The following is a 23,965-nucleotide window of genomic DNA, read 5'->3' as shown; positions in this document are numbered from 1 at the left end:
GAGGACGGGGAGCGTTAGCCATGTCCTGCTCTCTGGCTTCCAAGGTGGCACTAGTGGTAAAGAACCTGTCTGCCAGTGCAGGAGACATAAGAGACATGGGTCTGGATCCCTGGGTCAGGAAGATCCCCTGGAGGAGGGCAGGGCAACCCACTCCAGTATTCTTGTCTGGAGAATCCCATGGACAGAGGAGCCTGGTGGGCTATAGCCCATAGGGTTGCAAAGAATCGGACTGAAGCGACTTGGCACACACGCATGCTCTTAGACTCACAGTTGGCATCCTCTGCCAGGGGAGGGACAGGGCCCAGAGCCCAGGGCTCCCCCATCTGGGAGGGTAGGAGATCACCCAGCCACACGCAGAGGACAGCAGATGCCCACAGGAAGCTGTTTCCAAGGGCGGAAGTGGGGTGGAGGGAAGAGGGGCTGAAGGGGGGCAGCAACAGGGCAGGCTGAGGTTCAGCTGGGAGCCACCAGAATTACGGCCACAGAATTACGAGGGCGAGCAGCTTGCTCAGGTTTCTGTTTAAAGACTCTGCTCTGGTTGCGGGCGCTGGTGGACTTGCAGTGGCGGGTGGGGCTGGGAGCCTGAAGGGAGCTGCTTGATGCACAAAGATCCAGGTGGTTTGATCCAGGCAGAGGTGGGAGGTGAAGGGGCAGAGTTAGGGGTGCTGGTGGGGACGAAGCTGACAGCAGGGGAGTCTAGGCTCCAGCTCAGGAAGCTGGAAAAACAATGAAGCACAGAATCTACCGGGACGGCAGGAAAGTTTGCTCTGGTTTTTCCAAAGCAGCTTGTGAAACACCTGAACGAACTTTTCGGCCAACCCAAGAGGATGCTGGCACGTGGGGGGAAGCTCATGTGAGTTCCAAGTGTCTGCGGCAGCCACCAGGCGTCTGCTCCTGTGCGCCTCCGCGCCCCGTCAGGGTCCCGCTGACAGAAGCCCTCGAGGCCGCCGCCCAGCGGCCGGCAGAGGGCGCTCCTGGAGGACAGCGGGGCGGGGCCTCACCGGGCCGCACGGGGCGGGGCCCAGCTCAGCGAGGGCCCGGCGAGAGGAAGCGCGGGCCAGGGCCAGGGCGGTGCCGGAGCCCGTGAGCCCGGGGAGCGAACCAGGGCTTAGACGCCCCCAGAGGCTGGCGGGGGGAAGGAAGGTGCCAGAGCAGGTCAGGAAAGGAGGCCAGAGGCGGAGAGCTGGGCAGGCGTGGGAAGGGCCGCCCGCAGGAAGCTGTCCACGTGAAGGACCAAGCGTGTCTGGCCTCTGTCCCAAAGGCCAGCAGGTGGAGAGCCTCACGATACAGAGAAGTAGGGAGATGAGTTGGAGGGGACTGAGCCCAATGGGGGGGGTTGCTGGGCAAATGGAGCCTTCTGGATGTGGACAGGGGGTGCTCCAGGGCAGGCCTAAGCTGCCAGGGTCCAGAACCTCGCCCAGCTGCAGAGGGGCGCTCAGGGCTCCGCCTCTTTCAGCCTCACTTGGTAAGAAGCTTCCTCACAGGTGCTCTGCGGGGTCTCCCTGCTCTGCAGGGTCAGGGGCCCTGAGCTGCGGTTACCCAGATGCTGAGGGGGGTCACTTACTGACGCCTGACGCTGTGGCTGTGTCCTCTGTTGGTTGGTTGCCCTTAACTGGAGTAGAGGCGCGTGGTTTTTACAGACAGTCATCTTTGACCTTCATGTGTGACTCTCTCACTGGCCCTCTTCCTTCCATCACCGGCACCTGTGGGCTTCCTTGTGCTGCTCTTGTCCTGGGTTTGGGGGGCGGGGGCGCGGGCCCACCCTTGGGAAGGCACTGACCGCCATGCTGACCTCAGCGCCTGAGAGCGGGTGCTCGCGGAGCCAGAAGCAATGGCAGCCCTTTCCCCAGGAGACAGGGCATGTGACAAAGAGTCACCTCTTGCCTTCTGGCTCTCTGTGGAGAATTTTTAAAACACCAGTCTTAAGATATAAGCAGAGTGACGCCTGCTCCGTCTCACACACGCCTTCACAAGCATGCGGGCACACTCACGAGCCTGCACACACTCCCGGCCTGGTACTCCAGCGCAGGTGGACAGCGCACGCACCTCGTGACCTTCTCTCGGGCCTCAGCCTCCTCACTGACCCAGCGAGTGAAGTTGGAGGGCAGCCGCCACGTGCTGCACCAGGAGCCCGGCGGGGCTTCAGAGAGCAGCTCCACCACCCTGGCAGCTCGGCCCCCGCTGCCGTCAGCAGCACCTGGTCCCCAGCCCCGTGTCTGCTTCCCTCACCCCAGAAACAGCCAGGGTCACACCAAGCAGAAAGTTTATTGAGGTGCTGGACTGCGGGGAGTGTTTGCAGCGGCAAAGCAGATGCTGGTGTGGCTGGGGCCCAGGCCAGGGCCCCCTCCTCCTAGCAGCGTCTGGGACTCGGGGTGAGCATCAGGGATGACTCCTAGTCCCCACCAAGGCCCTCCTGGGGAACCCCTCCCTGTGTCCCCTGAGCGCCAAGTGGGGCAGTATGGGGGGCCCTCTCTTTGTCCCCATGATGAGACGGGACGATCCCTTGATATTCACTATAAAAATTAAAACCTTTATAAATCACGGGGGACGAGCAAGAGGGGTCACCTGGGAGCTTCCTCCCCACACCCCTCCCAGTTCCAACCCCACAGGAAAGAGCAGAGGGTGAGAGTTCGCAGCACAGAGGAGCAGACAGACGGGGTGGGGGTGGGGCCACGGGCAGCCCCAGGTGGCAGGGGGACGCGTGGGGAGCAGAGGCGCAGGCACCCCCAGGGCGCAGACGAGCGATCCCACACAGCCCCCAGCCCCCAGGCCTCAGGCCCCACGGGCCCCCAGTCCAGTCCTTGCCGAAGCCGAGGTGGCCTCCCGAGGCGGCCGCAGCCCTGGCTGCTCCCGGAGCAGGAGAGCGGGGCAGCTACTCCAGGTAGATGTCCTCTGTGGGGCAGGCGTACTCCAGATGCTGCTGGTAGTACTCCAGGAAGGCGCGGCTTCAGGGGGAGAGCGTCCTCAGGCCCGGGACCCCATGCTCCCCACCCGGGCCCGCCACACACCCCCAGCTTCACCCCTCGGCCTCCAGGCCCAGACCTGGCTCCTTATCCTGACTCCAGTGCGGCCTTCCCGTACCCCCACCCAACCCACCCCACGGGATGCTGCTCCCACACTCAGGACCACCCCCCACCCCCACGACCTTTGACACCCACCACGGTCATCTGACCCTCCCCCTCCCCTCCCCCGCCCCCACGCTCCCCAAACATCATTCCCACCCTCCCCCCAGCTGCTTGCCCCAGGCACCAGTTCAGCACCCTGCCCAGTCCCTGCCATCGCGTGCACTGCCCCACCCTCCAGAGCCACTCACCCCACACTCTGGGCCACGGGCCTCATGGACTCCTGGGAGACAAAGACGTGGCAGGCAAAACGGCTCAGCAGCGGGTGTTTGGTGATGAAGCCAAAATAGCTGTGGGGGGTGGGGCAGTGAGCGCACAGGGACATCAGGGCATGGAGCCCTGGCCTCAGGGGTCAGAGCGTGGGGGGCTGGCAGGGCTGGGCAGTATGCAGGTCACATGATTTCAAGAATCGAGGCCCCTTTTGGGTCTCTGTCCAGAAGCACAGTGCTGGGCACCCGTGAGGAGTTAGTGATTTTTGTTAATCTGTCCAGAAGGGTATCCAGCTGCATCTTCCTCCTCCGGAGCCAGCGCCTGAAGCCTGCCCCCAGGTCGCAGGGCGAGGCGGGCCCTCCCTGTCTGTTGGGTGTCCCAGGTGACCCCTCCCCATCCTGTCCCCTGCTGCCTAGAGCCTGCCCAGCTCCACCTCCGGTCCCACACACCCACAGTATTTTTCAGGCTCCGATGTGGGCTTGACATGGGCCCTGATGTGCAAAATCATCTTCCTGGAGAAGCTCATACCCCAGCTCTGTTCCATGTGCGGCTTTCCTGAACCTGCCCTTCTTCTCAGCAAGACATTAAGAAAAATTATTGTCCAGAGGGAGGACCTGTCAGAGTCCTGCAGCAGGAGGGTCGGGACCCTCATCCAACTGTGGCCTCTCCAGTCCACACCGGGGGGGTCAGCGTTTTGTGGTTCCACCAGACGGGAGTCCACAGGACAGCATCATCACAGCACAGCATGCGCATGTTGACCGCAAACACGTCACGGCCTTGTCTCAAGCATTACGTTCAGATGACTGCACTCACAGCAAGTGCCGGGCACCATCCTAAGCGAGCTCCTTATACTAATAAGCAACACAAAGCTCACAACAGTGCGGTGAGACCGGTCTCAAGATGACGGCACTAAGGCCCAGAAAGGGTCAGAAACACACCACGGACACACAGCCAGTCTGCGGCGCCCTGGGCGTGCTCCTGGCCGCCTGTGATCTCAAACACCACGCACTCCTACCTTGTCCAGACCTCGGGCACCCAGCACAGGCCCGACACCGCCCCTGCTTCACCTGAGCCGCCTGCACCATCTCCCTATGCCTCCTGACTGAGGGGACTGGGCTGGGTTCTGGAGCAGCAAATATCAGGAAGCTCTGGGCCAGGACAGCAGCTCCTCGGTCCCCTCCCAGCGGCCGAACCAGGGAGCTGCACGTGGTCAGTGTCAGGCCTGGAGGCCCGAGCCCGTGGCACCCAGTCTCCCTCTGCTGTCCTTCTTCTCTCCCGAGTGCCACACTCAAGTCCACCATCCACGTGGCTGTCGTGCACACCAGTCCTCACGGTACAGTCCACCCCGCGGCCTGGTCTGAGCCCCAGCCCTCTACCCAGATCTCCGGCCCATCAAACCGGCTCCCTCTCAATGGAGAAACAGCCAAACGGGGCTCTGCCCTGCTGAGGGCAGAAACCATCGCCCAGCCAGCAGACAGAGCGCCCCCAGTCTCACCACAAGCGTCCAAATGGCGTGCACACTGGCCTCAGCCCCGGCAACAGAGTGTCCTTCTCCTGCTCTGCCTCCCTTGGGGACCTGCTTCCTCAAATACCACTGGCGCTTCCGGGCCCCTGCTTGGCTCCATGTGCCTCGAGGGTCAGCCCCCATCGCCTCATCTGGGGCGCAGAGCCCTGGGCCACACAGTGTGCCTCACTGGCCCCGCGCACAGAGTCCAGCTGGGCAGGACGGCCGGGCCTCCGCCTGCTGGTACTCTGCTCATCTCTCATTCCCACCTCCTCTCTCGGCCTGGCCATCTCGTCTGCCTCATGGCCAGAGTTATCCACCTGCTCCAAAACATACCTGCCCCGAGGTCTCTCTTCCACACTCCAGACCCCAGTAACAATGGACACCGCAACCTCACCACGTCCGCAGCTGAAGACTGCACGCTGACCTGTCAGGCCCGTTTGCGCCACGCCTCTTCTCTTGGTGTGTGGGTTACTAACCGCTCAACACCCAGGTCACCCTGATTCTCCCTCCAGGTTGGCCTCTACATCCAATCAACTCAGTCCTGCCTGCCCCACCTACTGAACAGAGCCCGGACACGGCACCCAGAGGGCCCCGCACTCCCGGGCTCTGGCCAGCAGCACCTGGGTCCCTCCACTTGCACAGTAGGCAGAGCCAGCTTGTCAGCCTGATGGCGTCACCCACCACCTCAATGCCAAGGGGATTAACTACAAGCTCCTTGGCCCGGTCAGAAGGGCACAGGTACTCTGTGTCCCTCCAGCCTCATCTGGCTCCCCTAAAGACCCCCCAGTGCCTCTCACCCACGGCCTTGGCTCAGCTGGCTCCATGCCCAGAAGACCCACTCTGTCACGCACTTGTCTTTCAAGGTTTATAGAGTGGTCTTCGAGTGCCCCCCCAAGTCCCAGGAGAATTCAGCCACCTCTCTGCTCACTGAAGCCCCAGAGAGATGTCTACCAGATCCCCACAGATGCTTCAAGCACTTACTTGTCTGTGTGTCTGCCTTCCCACCCAGACCAGATAGGAGCCTATCTGATCCATGTCTCCCAGGCCCAGAACAGAGCGGGAGCCATGTGGGGGCTCACGTCATGGGGCCAAGTGGGTGTGGTTGCTGGGCAGTGGGACTGCATTCGGGCGGCCCTCGGGGTTTGAGGGCACTACAGGAAGGGGAAGTCTCTTACCAGCTGTTGCGGGGGTGGCAGCCGCAGAACGAGATGTTCTTCATCTGGAAGAAGTGGCTGCAGTGTTGGAACTAGAAGAGAGACGGCATAAGAGTGCCAAGTTAAGAGAGGTGGCCCAGCCTGCCAGACACGCCTCGTCTGACCCACCTGCTCCGCCCTTCCCAGCCTCCTCCGCGCCTCGGGGCCCACACCCCCACCTCAGGTCCTCCGCTGAGACTCAGCTTGACACCCCGGAGAGAGATCTCAAGGTCACAAGAGGCAGGAGGACGCAGGTGGACGGTCAGTTTTCGGGCAGTGGCAATCTGCAGAGTCAAGGAGGAGAAGGTCTCAGGGGCCTACTTCCCTCCTGGGGGAACATTCTCGATTAGGTCTGAAGAGCCCTGGCCCTGATTCGGGAAGATGTGAGTGTGGTCTCGGCCACTCCTCGGTCTCAGGATGGCCTGCCCCGTCTTCTTCCCAGTTCTTTCCAGGACTACAGCCTCGGGCTCCTCACCGCCCGTCCTGTGAGAGGACGGGGTCTGCGGAGGCAGGGCTGTCCTGCTCCTCTACTGGTCTCCAGCTCAGTCTCAGGACCAGCAGACAGGAAGGCCCTCCTGAGCGTCCCCTGAGTGAATAATGAGCGAGCAAATTATATTCTCGGTGGCTCAGATGGTAAAGCATCTATCTGCCTGCAGTGCAGAAGACCTGGGTTTGATCCCTGGATCAGATAGATCCCCTGGAGAAGGAAATGGCAACCCACTCCAGTATTCTTGCCTGGAGAATCCCATGGGCAGAAGAGTCTGATGGGCTACAGTCCATGGGGTCGCAAAGAGTTGGACACGACTGCGAGACTATCGAATGACTCCCAGAGAAGGGTCTGAGAGAGCTGGTCTTGATTTCCAGACAAGAATAGGATGGGCTGCGGGGGGAGGTCAGTGGGATGGTGATGGGAGACAGCCACCAAGCTGCCCTTGGCCTGTCTGCCAGGTTCTCAATCAGCGCTGAGGGTCCCAGGCTCTGAGGCCTCCAAGGGCTGAGCCAGCCTGCAGGGCTTGCCCCACCCCAACCCCAGACTGACCTTCTGCATGGCTGCACACAGGATACCATTGCCCTGGTGACAAGGCACCTCCACGGAGCCCAGGAACTGGACATCAAAGCGCTCCACCCAGCAGGGACCCCGCTTGCTCCCTAAGGGGTCACAAGGCGCCTAGGTTAGGTGAGCAAGAGAGGATCTGGGGTAACAAAATGCCCCTTAGGGAAGGGGCCTCACCCAGCAGGTCCTTGGCAGGCCCGGGCACCGCGTGGGCATAGAAGGCAGGGAAGACCCCGCGCTCGCCCGTGCGCATGTTGAAGCCACGGAACCAGAAGTCATCCTCTTCAGCTTCCACCAGCACCGGGTCATCCACATCCAGCTCCAGCTCGTCGGGATGGCGGGGAATGAACCTGAGGTCGGGTCAGAGGTGGGAGGTCACTAGGGCAGAGGCAGGAGGGCTGGGCTGTGCCCACCAGGGTCCCGGACGGTCTGAGACTCAGGTGGAGGGTCAGCGCCAGCAAGGGGTGTAGCGGTACCTAAAGACAGCCCGGTGCGTTTGCTCTCTCTCCTCCCCATTGACCAGGCACGAGAAAAGGCCAAAAGACTCGGTGCCTAGAGACAGAAACAGGAAGACTCAGGGAGGCGCTAGAAGGCCTGGCCACGTTCCCCTCCCCGTGGCCCCCTGGTGTGAGGTCCCCCCTCCACCCTGCCCCGTCTGGGGCTGGAGACAGAGCAGCCTTTCCCATGCCACTCCCCGCCCGGGGGGGAGCCCAGGAAAGCCCCCACCCAGGCGCTGGGTAAGAGGGCAGTGCCCAGCGCTGACCACCCGCAGACCCTGGGGATAGATCTGCAGGCTCCCGGCGGAGGAGCCAGCCTGCTCCCCTGGAACCACCCCCCTTCCCCCTTCCCACTCACTGGAAGATCGAGAGGTGCTGTTGACAAAGACGTTGAGGAACTTCTTGGAGAAGGTGAGGTCCGGGCTGTCCGGGGAGGCGTCCCCGGGGCCCTGATCACTGCCCAGCAGCACAGCTCCCGCCTCCTCCTCGCTGGCCTCGCCACCGCTGTCCTCCTCGCTGGCCTCGCCCAGGCCGGCGCAGCGCCGCAGGCTCACCAGCTCCAGCTGCGTGTGCTCGTCCACCACCAGCGTGTACTTGACCGCGTCGTACACCAGCGAGGCGTCCAGCGCCGCGGGGCCCGCTCCCCGGCCCCCGGGGGGCGCCGCCTGAGCCTCAGCTTCATCCTCCTCCTCTTCGTCCTCATCCGAGCAGGCGGCGGAGCAGGCGCGGCCCGGGCGGGCGGGGCGACCCGGAGCGGCCCACAGCGGGGTGATGGTGTCGCGCGTGGGGTTGCTGAGGAAGAGGCAGGGCCCGGGCTGCGCGGGGCCGGGCCGAGGGGCGGGGGGTGCGGGCGGCGGCGGCCCACACAGCGTCTCCATGTCCACCAGCTCCACGCCGCTCGGCGCCGCCGCCGCCGCCCCCGGGGCCTCGCCGGTGGGCGAGACAGGCTCCCCGGCAGGGCGCGGCGAGGGGGACAGGCACTGGCCGGGGCAGCGGATGGGCGAGGAGCCCTCGGAGATCATGCGGCTCACGAGGTTGCTGAGCAGCCAGGGCGAGTCAGCGTCCTCGCTGAGGTCCGGCTCTGACTCGGACCCGGACTCGTACTCGCTGTTGCTGTCCTCGGGGCCCACCGGCAGGAAGGCGGGGCGGCGCGGGGGCTCGCGGGGCGGCGCGGGCTCTAGCTCCGGCTCCGGCTCCGAGGCCGGCGATGAAGCCTCCTCGATGGAGTTGGTGAGGTGCGAAGAGCGGCCGCTGCTGCTGCTGCCGTCGTCACTGCTCCGCTCCAGCTCGGTCTCCGAGATGGACGAGATCATGCGCCCCAGGCGCGCGCCCCCCACGTCCTCGTAGTCGGAGCCGGGGGACGACAGGTCCTGGCTGCCGCACCGGCCCCCGCTGCCTCCGCTGGAGCCGCTGCCCAGGTCGGCCTCGATACCGGGATCCGAGGAGGGGGAGGCCCCACCAGGCGCCAGGGGCCCTGCGGGTTGGTTCCCTGCGGGTTGGTTCCCTGCGGGTTGGTTTCCTTCTGAGTCTGGGCGCACAGGTGGCTGCGCCCCGCAGGGGCCTGTGTCGGTGGGAGGGAGGGGGGCGGGCGGCTCTGTGGGGCAAAGGCTCGGGTCAGCTCCCCCCATCCCCACCCTCCCCCGCCTCCTGTGCCGCTCCCCCACCCCCACCACTGTCCTGCTGCCCTGCTCACCCCGGAAGGGCAAGGGCTCCTGCGCTGCTGGGCACAGCGCTGTTAGCGCTGTTTCCGCTGTTTCCTGCCTGGAGGCCGGAGGCCCTGGAGCAAACCCTCCATTGTTGTTCAGCGAATCCTGCGGTGGGGGAGGGGCGGGGGGAGAGCGGCGCTGAGCGGCCCAGTCCTCAGGGGCAGGAGGGGGCAGGTGGCCGTGGGCACCAGTCTCCACACCGGGAACCAGGGGGACCTCTGGGCCTGGGAGCTCACCTGGGCTCCCAGCGTTGTCAGGTGGAGCGTGGTGGGCCGATGCTTGTGAGGCTCCTCTAGGGAAGGGGAGGGGATCAGGGGCTCCGGGGCAGGGGTCTCTGAGCCAGGGCCTCCTCCCTCCTTGCCCTCCCCCTCTCCTTCCTCCTCTTCCTCCTCGTCCTCGTCCTCCTCCTCCTCTTCCTCCTCCTCCTCTTCATTGTCGTCAATCATCTCGAACTCCTGGAAGTCATCCTGGAAGGAGCAGATGGGGTGCGGCTGCTCCGAACGCCCCAGGGCAAGGCTGTCCTGCAGGAAGAAGGTCAGGGCAGAGCTGGGCTGCAGCGGGACAGAGACCTGGGGTCCCAGGTGCCAGGAAAGGTGAAAGTAGGAAGCCACAAGTCAGTGGAGGAAACCTCCCTCCAGACCACCCTGCTCTCCACCAACAGAGCAGTTTTTGTTTTTTGCTTTTTTTTAAATCAGCTTAAGATACATAAGGACCTTGGTAAATAAGAGCCCAAACTCCTAAGTCTCGGTGACAGATTCTCAAAGTGGCCCCAACCCACCTGCCAGCCTAATCCCACCCTCCAACCCCATCACATTTAACACCAGTACTGTTTCCTTCAAAGCATTTTAACAGAACTCATAATTACAGTAGAGTTTGCATCTGTCTCCCCAGCAAGCTGCAAGCCCCACCAGGACAGGGCCATGTCCATATTGTACGCTGGGGTACCCCGACCCCCAGCAAGAACAGGACCTGGCCCATGTAAAAGCTCAGTAAATATCAATAAATGCGTGAAGCAACAAGCGCCAGCACCAGGTTTCACCAAACTTGCACCAACCTCAGGACCTTTGATCCACTAATCCCTTGCCAGCAATTCCTCTGCTCCATCCCCTCTGATACACTGCCCTCATCTGCCAGCTCCTGCCAGTCTTCCCTAAGGGCATGGCCTGGCGCCGCCATTTCCACTAGAGAATCTCCCCAATGGCCTCAGTCTTCAGTGGGTTCCCCTCATCGCACCATGTGTCCCCTCATTGGAATCCGACGCTGACACTCAGGCACCCATTGTCTCTCACCTGTCTTCCTCCCCTACTAGGTAATAAGCTCCCAAGGGCAAGAGCCACACCTGTCCTGCTGTCTTCCCAGGCACCTGGAAGCCTCTAGCACTTGCCACACGGGAGTCGTTCAGAAATGTTCTTGAATGAAAACAAAAACGTGAAGAGGCAGGGAGGAGGAGGAGATGGGGGAGGGGAACTTCAAGGAAGGAGACCGGAGGCTAAGAGAGGCTTGAGAGGTGGGGATGGGGCTGAGAAGGAGATGAGATGGCAGCTGGAAGGGGGCAGATCTGAGGCCAGAGGCCCCAGAGCAGAGGCACATCTTCCCTCCCCTAGTCCAGCCCATAGAGGAGGCCAGGCAGGGACTGCTGGGGAAGGTCCTCAGCGGGCGCTCCTAGGAGAGAGAGGTGTCAGGTATCAAGGGGCCCATGAGTCAAGAGGCCGAGGGAGAAGGGGCACAAAGAGGATCCTCGTTTCAAGTCTGAGCTTAGACCCGCCCGAGAGACTGCTGAGCAGAACCTAAGCGAGGCTCTCCTGTGAGAGAGTTCTCTGTCCCCAGCCCTCTCCCCACCTTCTCGCAGTGGTCCGAGTCATAGCTGAGGCCCAGACCGCAGTCATCAGTGATCTCAGACAGATCTTCATCGTCAAATTCCTCCAGGCTTATGTCCTGTGGAGGCCTGGAGAGGAGAGCGAGGACAGGGCTCCTGAGAGAGCCGTCAGTCCTGGACTCCCTGCCTGAGAGCTGGTCCTAAGGGGGGACCAAGGGAGACCCCAACCCCAGCTCCTCGGCCCCACGATCTCCAGAGCCCCCAACTCCCACACCCGCAGCATGCCATTGTCCTGAAGCGTAAGCCCTGCTCTCCAGGGCATTGACCCCACAATCGGAGCCACCACCGGCCCAGAGGAAGCACTTGCCCCCAGCCCTCCTCCCAGTCCTCTCCTCAGAGCCAGCAGCCTCTCCTCCCACTGCGCTCAGCTCCAGGCCCCTCTGGGTCACAGCCTCAGCCTGAGCCGCGAAGGGGGAGGGGGGCTGAAGCTGCAGCAGCCGGAGGAGAGGGAGGGGTCGAGCCTGTTCCGGAGCGGAATTCAGCCCCTCGGTCCGCTATTCCTGCCCAAGACCGGCCTACATCCCGAGGTCCAGCCCTCTCCCCATCCTAGTCCCTTCCCCCAGGCTCCAGGCTGGATTGCAACTCTCTTCCCTGAGCCCTGCAGACCAGGCCAGGCCTCCACCACAGAGGCCCAGCAAGGCCAAAAGGACACTGCCAGGCACAGAGTGTGTGCTCAGCACCCCGCCAGGCAGGCCGCCCCTCAGGCTCGGCCCACGACCTCCGCCTTCGGAGGAGATGCTCAGGTTGGGTGCAGCCCTGGATCCCGGCAGGAATCCGGGATGGGGGGAGGGGGGCGGTCACTGGGGCTGGAGGAGGGTCGTAAGGGGAGGACAAAGTGGAGAGACCTGGAACCAGGGGTGGGGGATGGGGAGCAAGTGGGCCTCAGGACCAGAGAGGGTCTGGGGCCCCCAAAGGCGGCGGGGGTGGGGTGGCAGGGTCGGGCCAGCGGAGTCTGAGGACGGGGTCAGAGAGGGAGCGGTGGGCAGGGAAGGGCCCGAGGCGCCCGAGTGCGTACCTGCAGCCTGGCGGCGACAGCGAGTGAAAGGTGGAAAGAGAAAACATCTCCGCCCGATCCGCCATCTTCTCCGGGGAAAGGCCTGCCGACCGCGGCGGGGGAGGGGTGCCCGGAGCGCCAGCCCCGCGCGCCCTCCGTCGTTCCCTCCCGCCCGTCCTCAGCCCGCCCCCGGTCACCTCGTGACACGCCCTGCGACACCCCGCCGCCAGCACACCTCGACGCCAGGACACCGCGGCAGCGCGCGCCGGGGGCGGGGGGACCGGGAGCAGGGCGGGCCGGGGGAGGGGAGGAGGCGGGCCGGGGGAGGGCGGAGGGGACGGCGGGGAAGCTGGTTGGAGGAGGCGAGATGGTTTGACTGAGGCTCGGGTTGGAGAGGCGCGTGTGTGGCTTGGTTCTTTGGGGTGGGAAAGAACCAGGTGGGAAGCAGATTGGTGGGGATGGGGCATCAGTTCGCGTGGTGAGAGTTTCAGCGAGGAACTTGCGATGGGAAAGTCGATTTGCAGACCCCCGCTTAGCTGATATGGGGGCGGGGGGGACGGGGCCTCGTGGAGGGGTGGGTGCGGCCCCGGGAGCTGCGCTGACTCCCAAGGAATCAGAGCAGAAGCCAGCGGTTCCCAAGCCCGGATCCGAGTGGTTCAAACTGAGTGTGGGCTGTGCACGAACGGGGCTGGAGGAGCTATCCACGTCTGGGTGCTGACCAGGGCTAGTCGGAGCTGTCCCACAAGGGGTGCTGATTGGGCCCACGGAGATTTCTCCCTAAAACGTGCTGACTGGGGCTGGAGGAGCTGTTTCCCCGCCGAGTGCTGATCAGAGCTGGAGGAGCTGTTCCCCCAAAGGGTGCCGAGCAGTGCTGGACAGAGGCATCGGCCCAAGGGCGCTGATACAGTCTAGACAGAGTTTACCACACAGAGGATGTTGACTGGAGCCCACAGGGAATTTCAGTACACAGTACAGATTGCGCAGGCTGGCTACAGGTATTGATGGGCATCAGGTGAAGGTATAACTCTGACGCTCTCTTCATTCAATTAGGAAAACTTTCTTGAGCATCAACAAGGTAACTGGCACTCTTTAGGGTACCAGCATGTTCTGGCTTTTGTGGAGCTGTGTGTGGAGAGAAATGGTTGACACTCAGCTCAAGGGGTGAGGAGCTGGTGTTGCAATAGGGGAAGGACAGGTCAGAGTTGTGAGTATGGTTATTAAAGACAGGTTGGGGGACCAGGTTAGGGAGACTTTATGGAGAACATTTGGCTATAGAAAGAGGCTGGAGTTTCAACAAGGTTGCAATGAAATCATTCTTTTTTTCCTTGATGGAAATTATGTGTCCTGACATTCTTCATCTAAGTTTTTTCTGTGGGAAATTATTTCTGAGTAAAGGACTAGCCACTTGAGTGAGTGACGCCTGCAAGCCACAGGGCAAAGGAGGTCATGCAAGGTGGGAAAGGTGACATTGTCCTTTGGGTGGCAATCACCCCAGCCCAGATAGGAGAGACAGATGGTGCCCTCATTTGTGGCCCAACCACAATTTATATCTTATCTCAATTACAGTGTTTTTCTAAGAAAGGCATTTATAAGTTGTTTCCCTCCCCAATGGCTGAGAGCTACAGGAGAGTAGAGACACTATTTTATCTCTTTGAACCCCTCAGCTTCAAGCACAGTGCCTGGCACACAGTAGGTGCTCAGCAAATATGTGAGTGAGTGAGTGACGGCTCGTGGACTCCACCATGTCTGCGGCACTAAATCCTTGTCATCATGTCTGCGGCACTAAATCCTTGTCACCCTCGGTCTTTTCAACGTTAGGAGCACTAAGAACATCCCCATTTCTGAAGTTCAAGGACTCTGGATGCATCAACTACTATGACTTTCCCCAGGAAACTCCAGATCTCTTCTCAGAATTCTCAAAGAATTTTGACCTAAACTTCCCAGATTCCCTTTTGATCTTGAGTCTTGTCATCGAACTGACAAACTTGGACATCCACATAAATGACCCATCTAACACCCTTGACTTCTGATCAAGTCTAATGGTGTATGATCCACTAATGGTAAACCTAGTACAAAACACAAAATTGACTGGACTTATATGGGAAAATTGGAATAGCAACACAGTCTCAGCAATCCTAATCACAGATGAATCCTAAAAAGTCAGAGGATACTTCTGAAAATGTTTTCATAGATTAGAAAATAAATAAATTCAAGCCCTCTGTCTTTTGCTCTACTCACATAGCATAGGTATCACAAACACAAAATAAAAACACCAGTAGTAAAACTGAAAAATGAAAAGCTTAAGAGCTGTACCTTGTTGGGAATACTGTCATAACCGGTAACTTCACCTCTTGAATCTTCATTTTAAGCCCCTAATTTTCTGACCATTGCCTATTTTTCTTACTTTCTTATGGTATTACCATGACACAATTCTTTGACCCCATAAAAACTTACTCCAGGGAATTCCCTGGCAGTCCAGGGGTAGAGCTCCATGCTCTTACTATCAAGGGCCAGGGTTGCATTCCTGATCAGGGAACTAAGATCTCACAAGCCATGCAACATGGCCAAAGGCAGGGGGCGGCGGTGGGGGGGACTTATTCCAGGTACTATTGTTGTGTAGCAAATAACCATCAAATTTAGCAAATTAAAACAACCACTTTATTCTGCTTACAGTTTGGGGGTTGTAAACTCAGGAAGGACTCCAGTGGGAAGCTCTTGCCTGGAGTTTCTCAAGCAGTTTGGTTACAGCTGGAAGTAAACTGAGCTGGATTTCAAAGATGGTTCACTCTCAAGATTACAGTTGATACTGTTGACTAGGAGCTCAGCTGAGGCTATCAACCAGCACCCACACCTGGCCTCTCTGCACAGAAGTCTCAGGGTAGTTGGACTTCTGATATAATGGCTAGCTTCTCCCAGAGTGACTGTCCTTGGAGGGCCAGAGACAGCTTGCATGACCTTTTCTGATTCAGCTTTGGAAGTCATATGGCTCCCCATTGGTCAAAGCAGTCACAGTCCCATCCAAATTCAAGAGAGCAGTCATAGACCTGGCTTCTCAATGGTAGGAATGTCAAAGAACTGGAGTAGGGGGGCATGTTAGAAAACCAGCACTGATCTCCAGTCCCCTGATGCTCCTACTTTTCTCACTGCCAACTCAAGTTCCTTGCTTGAAATTAACCCCATTTATGGAATTGTCAACTTCTCTTCAGGATCATTTCCATCAGCAAACAAGCATAATCTAGTGTTAAAAATAAATGATATATTCTCATCTCTGTACATATAAAGGATCCAATGCAATGGGGTTTTCAATACTGTTACGCCTTAAAGGAAAGGACAGTAAAAGCGTCCTTTTGGTTTAAGAGAGCATTGTCACAAATAGTTATACCTTTCAGCAAATAGATTTCTATCAGTGACGAAATTAGGACAATGAATCAGAGCAAAGTCGGACATGACTGAGTGACTGAACTGAAGTCTCTGAAATCTAAATGTCTACTTTCAGCCAAGAAAGCAAGATGGGTCACCCGCAGCTCTACTGGGGCCATCTAAGAAAATTCAGCTAGGATTCTCACTCTTGCTCTATCTGCTCAGACTGGCAGAGTCTGATCCAGAGATGCAGCCTCAGTGTGTGCCGCCAGTTGTTTCTGCTAATATGTGAAGGATGCTGAATTTTAAATTTAGTTAAAATTAAAATTCAACTAAAATTTTTACTGAATTAAAACTTTTGTTTTAGAACTTCCATTTGGAAGTTCTTTTCAAATTGCTTGATTATTCATTATAGTTTTTTAATTTCTGCACATATTTCCCAATTTTCCTGTTATTACTTTAATTATACTGAACACAGGCATTTTATAAATCTGTTTGATAACTTCATTATCTGAAACATGCTGTCTGTGCTTACTGCTGGCTAGCTGCCATGATTTCTCATTATCTTTCTGTTTAATTACCTTTTTTTAAACTTAAGAGGTATGTGCTAGGCTTGGCATTGTATTTATGGAAAACTCTGAGGCCTAGAAAGAGAGTATGGGCAGAAAGAACTTGTGTTTGCTTCTATCAGGCACCTATAGAATTACCAACCTGATTTCAGGTTGGTATTTAATGACCACTGAGGTTTCTTAGACTACCTCGACCATAAGAATTTGAGCTGCAACCCACGTGAAGGCCAGCTTCTTGTTCTAAATTTTCAGCACCTCTTTTTTCTCTGTCTGTCTCTCTTTCTCGAACACACACACACTTTGCCCCCAAATTTGAAACTGTCAATTTTCTTTTTTTAAAAAATATTTATTTATTTGAATAATAATAAATATTATTAGTTGAAGCTCATGGTATTTTTGATCTTCACTGCAGCATGTGAACTCTTAGTTGCAGCAGGTGGGGATCTAGTTTCCTGATCAGGGGTCAAACCAGGGCCCCCTGCTTTGAGAGCACAGAATCTTAGCCACTGGACTACCAGGGAAGTCCCTGAAACTGTCAATTTTCTTCTCAATCCTCAAAGGACAGGATTCACCCCTACTCAGGGGGTTTAACCTTTTGATGGTTAAGCTTTGTAGAAGGTTGACCTTGTATTAGGAGTCTCCTCTTGAGCAGGCTCTGTGCTTTATCGCTGCTGTCTATATCCCAAAGGTTACATATTAATTTCCTATTATTGTTGTTGTTTAGTCACTAAGTTATATCCCACTCATTGCAACCCCAAGAACTGTAGCTCACGAGGCTCTTCTATCCTTGAGATTTCCCAGGCAAGAATACTGGAATGGGTTGCCATTTCCTTCTTCAGGAGATATTCCTGACCCAGGAATCCAACCCACATCTGTATTGGCAGGCAGATTCTTTACTGCTGAGCCATCAATTCAGTTCAGTTCAGTTCAGTCGCTCAGTCGTGTCCGACTCTTTGTGACCACATGAATCACAGCACACCAGGCCTCCTTGTCCATCACCAACTCCTGGAGTTTACCCAAACTCATGTCCATCGGATCGGCGATGCCATCCAGCCATCTCATCCTCTGTCGTCCCCTTCTCATGCCCCCAATCTTTCCCAGCATCAGGGTCTTTTCCAGTGAGTCAACTCTTCGCATGAGGTGGCCAAAGTATTGGAGTTTCAGCTTCAACATCAGTCCTTCCAATGAACACCTAGGACTGATCTCCTGTAGGATGGACTGGGTGGATCTCCTTGCAGTCCAAGCGACTCTCAAGAGTCTTCTCCAACACCACAGTTCAAAAGCATCAATTCTTTGGCACTCAGCTTTCTTCACAGTCCAACTCTCACATCCATACATGACTACTGGAAAAACCATAGCCTTGACTAGACGGACCTTTGTTGGCAGAATAATGTCTCTGCTTTTAAATATGCTCTCTAGGTTGGTCATAACCTTCCTTCCAAGGAGTAAGTGTCTTTTAATTTCATGGCTGCAATCACCATCAGCAGTGATTTTGGAGCCCCAAAAAATAAAGTCTGACACTGTTTCCCCATCTATTTCCCATGAAGTGATGGGACCAGATGCCATGATCTTAGTTTTCTGAATGTTGAGCTTTAAGCCAACTTTTTCACTCTCCTCTTTCACTTTCATCAAGAGGCCTTTTAGTTCCTCTTCACTTTCTGCCATAAGGGTGGTGTCATCTGCATATCTGAGGTTATTGATATTTCTCCCAGCAATCTTGATTCCAGCTTGTGCTTCTTCCAGCCCAGCGTTTCTCATGATGTACTCTGCATATAAGTTAAATAAGCAGGGTGACAATATACAGCCTTGACATAGTCCTTTTCCTATTTGGAACCAGTCTGTTGTTCCAGGTCTGGTTCTAACTGTTGCTTCCTGACCTGCATACAGGTTTCTCAAGAGACAGGTCAGGTGGTCTGGTATTCCCATCTCTTTCAGAATTTTCCACAGTTTATTGCGATCCACACAATCAAAGGCTTTGGCATAGTCAATAAAGCAGAAATAGATGTTTTTTTGGAACTCTCTTGCTTTTTTGATGATCCATCAGATGTTGGTGATTTGATCTCTGGTTCCTCTGCCTTTTCTAAAACCAGCTTGAACATCTGGAAGTTCACGGTTCACGTATTGCTGAAGCCTGGCTTGGAGGGCTGCCATAAAAAATACCACAAACTAGGTAGCCTAAAATAACAGAAATTTATTCTCTCACAATTCTTGAGGTCTAGAAGCTCAAAACCAGGTAGACTATTCCCTTAACAGCCAGCAAGCCGTGCTCTTTCAAAAGATGCTAGGAAAGGGTTTTTTCTTGCCTCTCCCTGGCTTCTGGTGGTTGCTGGGACTCCTTGGCTTGTGGAGGCATCACTTTAGTGTCTGCTTGCATTGTCACATGACCTTCTCTCCTATGTCTCTACGTTTGTATCCAAATTTCCCTCTTATTTTAAGGACACCAGTCATTGGATTAAGAAGTGAAAGTGTTAGTCACTCAGTGGTGTCTGACTCTTTGCAACCCCAAGAGCTGTAGCCCATCAGGCTCCTCTGTCCATGGGATATCTAGGCAGAAACACTGGAGTGGATAGCCATTTCCTCCTCCAAGGGATCTTCCCAACCCAGGGATGGAACCCAAGTCTCTGGCATCTCCTGCATTGTCAGGCAAATTCATTACCACTGAGCCACCTGGGAAGCCTCATCAAGTATCACCTGTTGTTGCTGTTGTTGAGTCACTAAGTCAAGTCTGCAGCACACCAGGCTTTCCTGTCCTTCACTATCTCCCTGAGTTTGCTAAAACTCATGTCCATTGAGTCAGTGATGCCATCCAACCACCTCATCCCCTGTCGCCCCCTTCTCTTCTTGCCCTCAATCTTTCCCAGCATCAGGGTCTTCTCCAGTGAGTCAGCTCTTCTCATTAGGTGGCCAAATACTGGAGCTTCAGCCTCAGCATCAGTCCTTTCAAAGAATATTCAGGGTTGATTTATGTTAGGATTAACTGGTTTGTTCTCCTTGCTGTCCAAGGGACTCTCAGGAGTCTTCTCCAAAACCACGATTCGAAAGCATCAATTCTTCAACACTCAGCTTTCTTTATAATCCAACTCTCACATCCATATATGACTACTGGAAAAACCATAGCTTTGACTATACAGACCTTTGTTGGCAAAGTGATGTCTCTGCTTTTTAATATGCTGTTTAGGTTTATCTTAGCTTCTCTTCCAAGAAGCAAGTATCTTTTAATTTCATGGCTGTAGTCACTGTCAGCAGTGATTCTGGAGCCCAAGAAAATTAAATCTGACACTGCTTCAACTTTTTCCCCATCTATTTGCCATAAAGTGATGAGATCAGATACCATGATATTCACTTTTTGAATGTTGAGTTTTAAGCCAGATTTTTCACTCCCCTCTTTCACCTTCATCAAGAGGCTTTTTATTTTAGTTCCTCTTCACTTTCTGCCATTAAAGTGGTATCATCTGCGTATCTGAGGTTGTTGATATTTCTCCCAGCAATCTTGATTCCTGCTTATGAGATCCTATCTTAACTAATTTCATCTGCAAAGACCCTATTTCTAAATAAAGTCACATTCTGAGGTTCTGAGTAGATATGAATGGGGGGAGAGGGGATGGACACTATTCAATAAGGCATAGGCTATAAATCCCCAATCCAAATTTTCTTGGTTCACCAAATGCCTCTGATCAAAAGTAATATGCAGTACTCCACTTGTCCCTCTGGGTTCTTGTCTTATTTAGTCACTGTTTTCTTACTTCATCAGTGTTCTTAGAAAACAGTTCTTAAGAAAAATAGTTTACACTGGATTTTTAACCATTATCAGCAGGAAGTCCCATTTAGGAATCTAGCTCACCACATTACATCTCCACTCATTTTATGAAGCTACAATGTGGTAAGAATAGCTCAAGAAAATTAATGGATTTTATGTCTATTTCATTAATAAGCATATGCAAAAGTCCCAACAAAGTATCAGCTAGCGAAAGACAACAGTTTTTTTTGTAAATGCATTTTGATCATATGGGTTTAACCCAGAAATTCAAGGATGGATCAACAACTTACTTTCATTTTTAATGGTAATCCAACACATTCATGGATAAAGAAAGGAACATTGCATGATTATGTCAATGAATGTGATTTTTATAACATTCAGCAATTAATTGTGATTTTAAAAATGGCTTCTAGTCATTACAGAATAATATTATTGGACTTGCCCCCTTGCCAAAGGAGTGAAATCCAGAAAAATGAACAAAATGTTAAAAACAACTATTTTCAGATATTGGATAAAGGACAGTACAGGACTGTGATCACCAACACAAAGGAAGCAAATTACATAAAGCCTACGATTGTCCTGGAGGCATTTACAGGTTGCAGTGCAGGGAAGAGGCCTAGTTTGGGGGGGTCTTGATGAGTTTAGAAACAGAAGTCAGAGTTTGGGGAGGCTGAGGTATTTGGAATTTTCAGATAAAAGTAATAAAGAAAAGGGATCAATTCAGAGAAGGAATTCCAGAAATCTAAAATAGGATCCCCATAAGTTTTAGTAAATGCTCAGTTGTGCTTACGTAGAATAAAATTCTATAAGGCTGTTTAAAGAAAACCTATTGGGAAACTATAAGGCAGAAATTCCGAAAGCTCCTGGGACACTAGCCCCTGAGCAGAGCCCACCGCAGACTGACGCTAACAGTTTTAAAACAAACCCAAGAAGAATCAAGCTGATTCACAAGACACTTAACTGGCTTCCAAAACCAACTTCAATACTGTTTAGAGGAAGATAACAAAATCCAAGCACTTTTGTCCTGCATCCCATTAAAAAAAAAAATTCCCAGACCTACAATGAAGCAGGAAAAATCTGGAGAGAAAAATATCAGTCAAAACAGACTTGGAAAGGACAGAAATGATGGAATTAACAGCCAGGGACTTTAGAACAACTATTATAAATATACTCAAGAATTTACAGAAAACATGAACACAAGGAGCAAATAAAGGGAAGACACAAAAAAGAACCAAATGAAACTTCGGGAAGTGAAAATCCAGTATAAAATGAAACTGTCCAAAATGAAGCAGAAAGAAAAAAAAATTTTCTTAATTAACCAAGCCTCACTGACCTCTGGGAAAATATCAGGCAGTCTAAGAACAGTATAATTAGAGACACAAAGTAGGTACACACACAAACGTATTGAAAGAAATAATGGCTGAAATTTTTCCAAAGGTTTTGCAAACTATAAGCCCACAGGCCCAAAATACTCAACAAACCTCAAGCAGGATAAACACAAAGTAAACTACTTGAAAACATATAATCTAGTTGCTAAAATTAATATCAAGGAAGTATTAAAAAACAGCCAGAAAAAAAAAAGATGCATGCATATCAAGAAATAAAGAAGATTTTTTGCTGGTTTCTCATAAGAAACAATGTAAACCATAATAAATGGGATGACATCCTTAAATTGCTAAAAGGAAAACACTTGTCAACTTACTATTCTACATGCAGCGAAAATATCCTCCAAAAAGTGACAGTGAAATTACAACTACAGACAAACAAAACCCGAGGTAATTTTTCACTAGCATCCACAATACAAAGAATGTTAAAATAAGTTCTGCAGAAGGAATAAAACGCAACAGAGGAGAGCCTGGGTCTACACAAAGCAGTCAAGAGGGCTGAGGGTGATCCTTGTTTTGTGCTTGGATTTCTTTACAGTATAATTTACTGTACACATTTTTTAAATTGGCAATGTCGAGTTTAAAACATGTGTAAGTAAAACAGACAACAACAGCACAAGGGAAGGGAGGAAGAAATGGAAATACACCATCATAAGACTCTTGTCTTAGAAGAAATGGGATAGCCTAATAGTCAACAAAAGAGTCTGAAATGCAGTACTTGGGTGCAGTCTCAAAAACGACAAAATGATCTCTGTTTCCAAGGCAAACCATTCAACATCAGAGTAATCCAAGTCTAGGCCCCAAAGGCAAAGGAGAAAGGGAAAGATATACCCAACTGAATGCAGACTTCCAAATAGCAAGGAGAGATAAGAAAGCCTTTGCAAGTGAACAATGAAAAGAAATAGAGGAAAACAATAGAATGGGAAAGACTAGAGATCTCTTCAAGAAAATTGGAGAGGGCTTCTCTGGTAGCTCAGTGGTAAAGAATCCACCTACCAATGCAGGAATTTCCTGGTGGTTCAGACGGTAAAGAGTCTGCCCGCAATGCGGGAGACCTGAGTTCGATACCTGGGTCGGGAAGATCCCCTGGAGAAGGAAATGGCAACCCACTCCAGTATTCTTGCCTGGAAAATCCCATGCACGGAGGAGCCCGGCGGGCTACAGACCATAGGGTAGAAAAGAATCAGACACAGCGACTTCACTTTCACTTTCACCAGTGCAGGAGACACGGTTCCAGCTGCTGTAGCAATGAAACTGCAACTACTGAAGCAGCTGAACTACCGAAGACCATGCACCCTAAAGTTCGAGCTCCACAAGAGAAGTCACACCAGTGAGAATCCCGAACACCGCGACTGGAGAGCAGCCCCTGCTTGCCACAACCAGAGAACAGGCTGTGCAGCAAACACACAGTACAGCCAAAATCAAATAAACAAGATTGTTTAAAAAGAAACAGAAAACTGGAGATACCAGGGGAACATTTGATGCAAAGATGGGCACAATAAAGGAGAGAAATGGCAAGAACCTAACAGAAGCAGAAGAGATTAAGGAGAGGTGGCAAGAATACACAGAAGAACTATATGAAAAAGGTCTTAATTACCCAGACAACCATGATGGTGTGTCATTCACCTACAGCCTGGAATGTGAAGTCAAATGGGCCTTAGGAAGCGTTACCAGAAACAAAGCTAGTGGAGGTGATGGAATTCCAGCTGAGCTATTTCAAATCCTAAAAGATGATACTGTGAAAGTGCTCCACTCACTATGCCAGAAAATTTGGAAAACTCGACAGAGGTCACAAGACTGGAAAAGGTCAATTTCCATTCTAATCCCAAAGAAAGGCAATGCCAAAGAATGTTCAAACTACCATACAGTTGCACTCATTTCACATGCTAGCAAGGTAAAGCTCAAAATATTTAAAGCTAGGTTTCAACAGTATGTGAACTGAGAACTTCCAGATGTGCAAACTGGATTTACAAAAGGTAGAGGAGGACTTCCCTGGTGGCTCAGTGGTAAAGAATCCACCGGCCAATGCAAGGGACACAAGTTCAATCCCTGGTCTGAGACGATTTCACATGCTACAGAACTCAGCCCTTGCACCACTACAACGGAGCCCACGTACCGCAACTACTGAAGCTCACGTGCCCTAGAGCCTGTGCTTTGCAACAAGAGAAGTCACCACAACGAGAAGCCTGAACACTGCAGACAGAGAGCAGCCCCGCTCATTGCAACTAGAGAAAGCCAGTGTGCACGCAGCAACAAAGACCCAGCACAGCCAAAAATAAACAAATAAATAAAATTTTAACAAAGAAAAGGCACAGGAACCAGAGATCAAATTGCCAGCATCCCACTGGATCATAGAAAAAGCAAAGGAATTCCAAAAAAAATCTACTTCTGCTTCATTAACTATGCTAAGGCCTTTGACTGTGTGGATCACAACAAACTGGAAAATTGTTACAGACAGGAATACTGAACAACCTTACCTGTCTCCTGAGAAACCTGTATTCAGGGCAAGAAGGAATAGTTATAACCTTACATGGAGCAACTCATTGGTTCAAAATTGGGAAAGGAATATTTCAAGGCTGTATATGTCAACCTGCTTATTCAACTTCTATGCACAGTACATCATGTGAAATGCCAGGCTGGATGAATCACAAGCCAGAATCAAGATTGCCAGGAGAAATATCAATAACCTCAGATATGCAAATGATCCCTGGAGGAGGGCACAGCAACCCACTCCA

The 23,965-nt window shown here is 53.5% G+C and overlaps 1 protein-coding gene across 6 annotated transcripts; it reads right to left on the bottom strand.

The window, feature by feature from the left end:
* Positions 1–2,246: 2,246 nt before the first annotated feature.
* MAPK8IP2 (mitogen-activated protein kinase 8 interacting protein 2) lies at positions 2,247–22,424 on the bottom strand. Of its 6 annotated transcripts, none has more exons than XM_081591117.1 (13): positions 22,227–22,424; positions 12,181–13,281; positions 11,129–11,234; positions 9,526–9,810; positions 9,277–9,394; positions 7,942–9,177; positions 7,563–7,638; positions 7,264–7,436; positions 7,072–7,181; positions 6,212–6,316; positions 6,015–6,085; positions 3,314–3,412; positions 2,247–2,945 (listed from the first exon to the last, which is right to left on the bottom strand). In XM_081591117.1, the coding sequence occupies exons 2-13, from the start codon at positions 12,624–12,626 to the stop codon at positions 2,873–2,875; spliced, it is 2,898 nt and encodes a 965-aa protein (XP_081447243.1). In that variant the 5' UTR covers positions 12,627–13,281; positions 22,227–22,424; the 3' UTR covers positions 2,247–2,872. The 6 variants fall into 6 exon arrangements, with proteins under 6 accessions (XP_081447243.1, XP_081447244.1, XP_081447246.1 ...); XM_081591118.1 differs by lacking the exon at positions 22,227–22,424 and adding an exon at positions 10,629–10,698 and having other exon boundaries at positions 12,181–12,441; XM_081591120.1 differs by lacking the exon at positions 22,227–22,424 and adding an exon at positions 10,629–10,698 and having other exon boundaries at positions 7,942–9,087; positions 12,181–12,441.
* Between the last annotated feature and the right edge of the window lie 1,541 nt (positions 22,425–23,965).

The sequence above is a fragment of the Giraffa tippelskirchi genome, chromosome 4 (assembly GCF_054371585.1).
Source record: "Giraffa tippelskirchi isolate mGirTip1 chromosome 4, T2T-mGirTip1v1.2.pri, whole genome shotgun sequence".
Lineage (NCBI taxonomy): Eukaryota > Metazoa > Chordata > Mammalia > Artiodactyla > Giraffidae > Giraffa > Giraffa tippelskirchi.
This window is presented reverse-complemented; position numbering and strand designations above follow the sequence as displayed.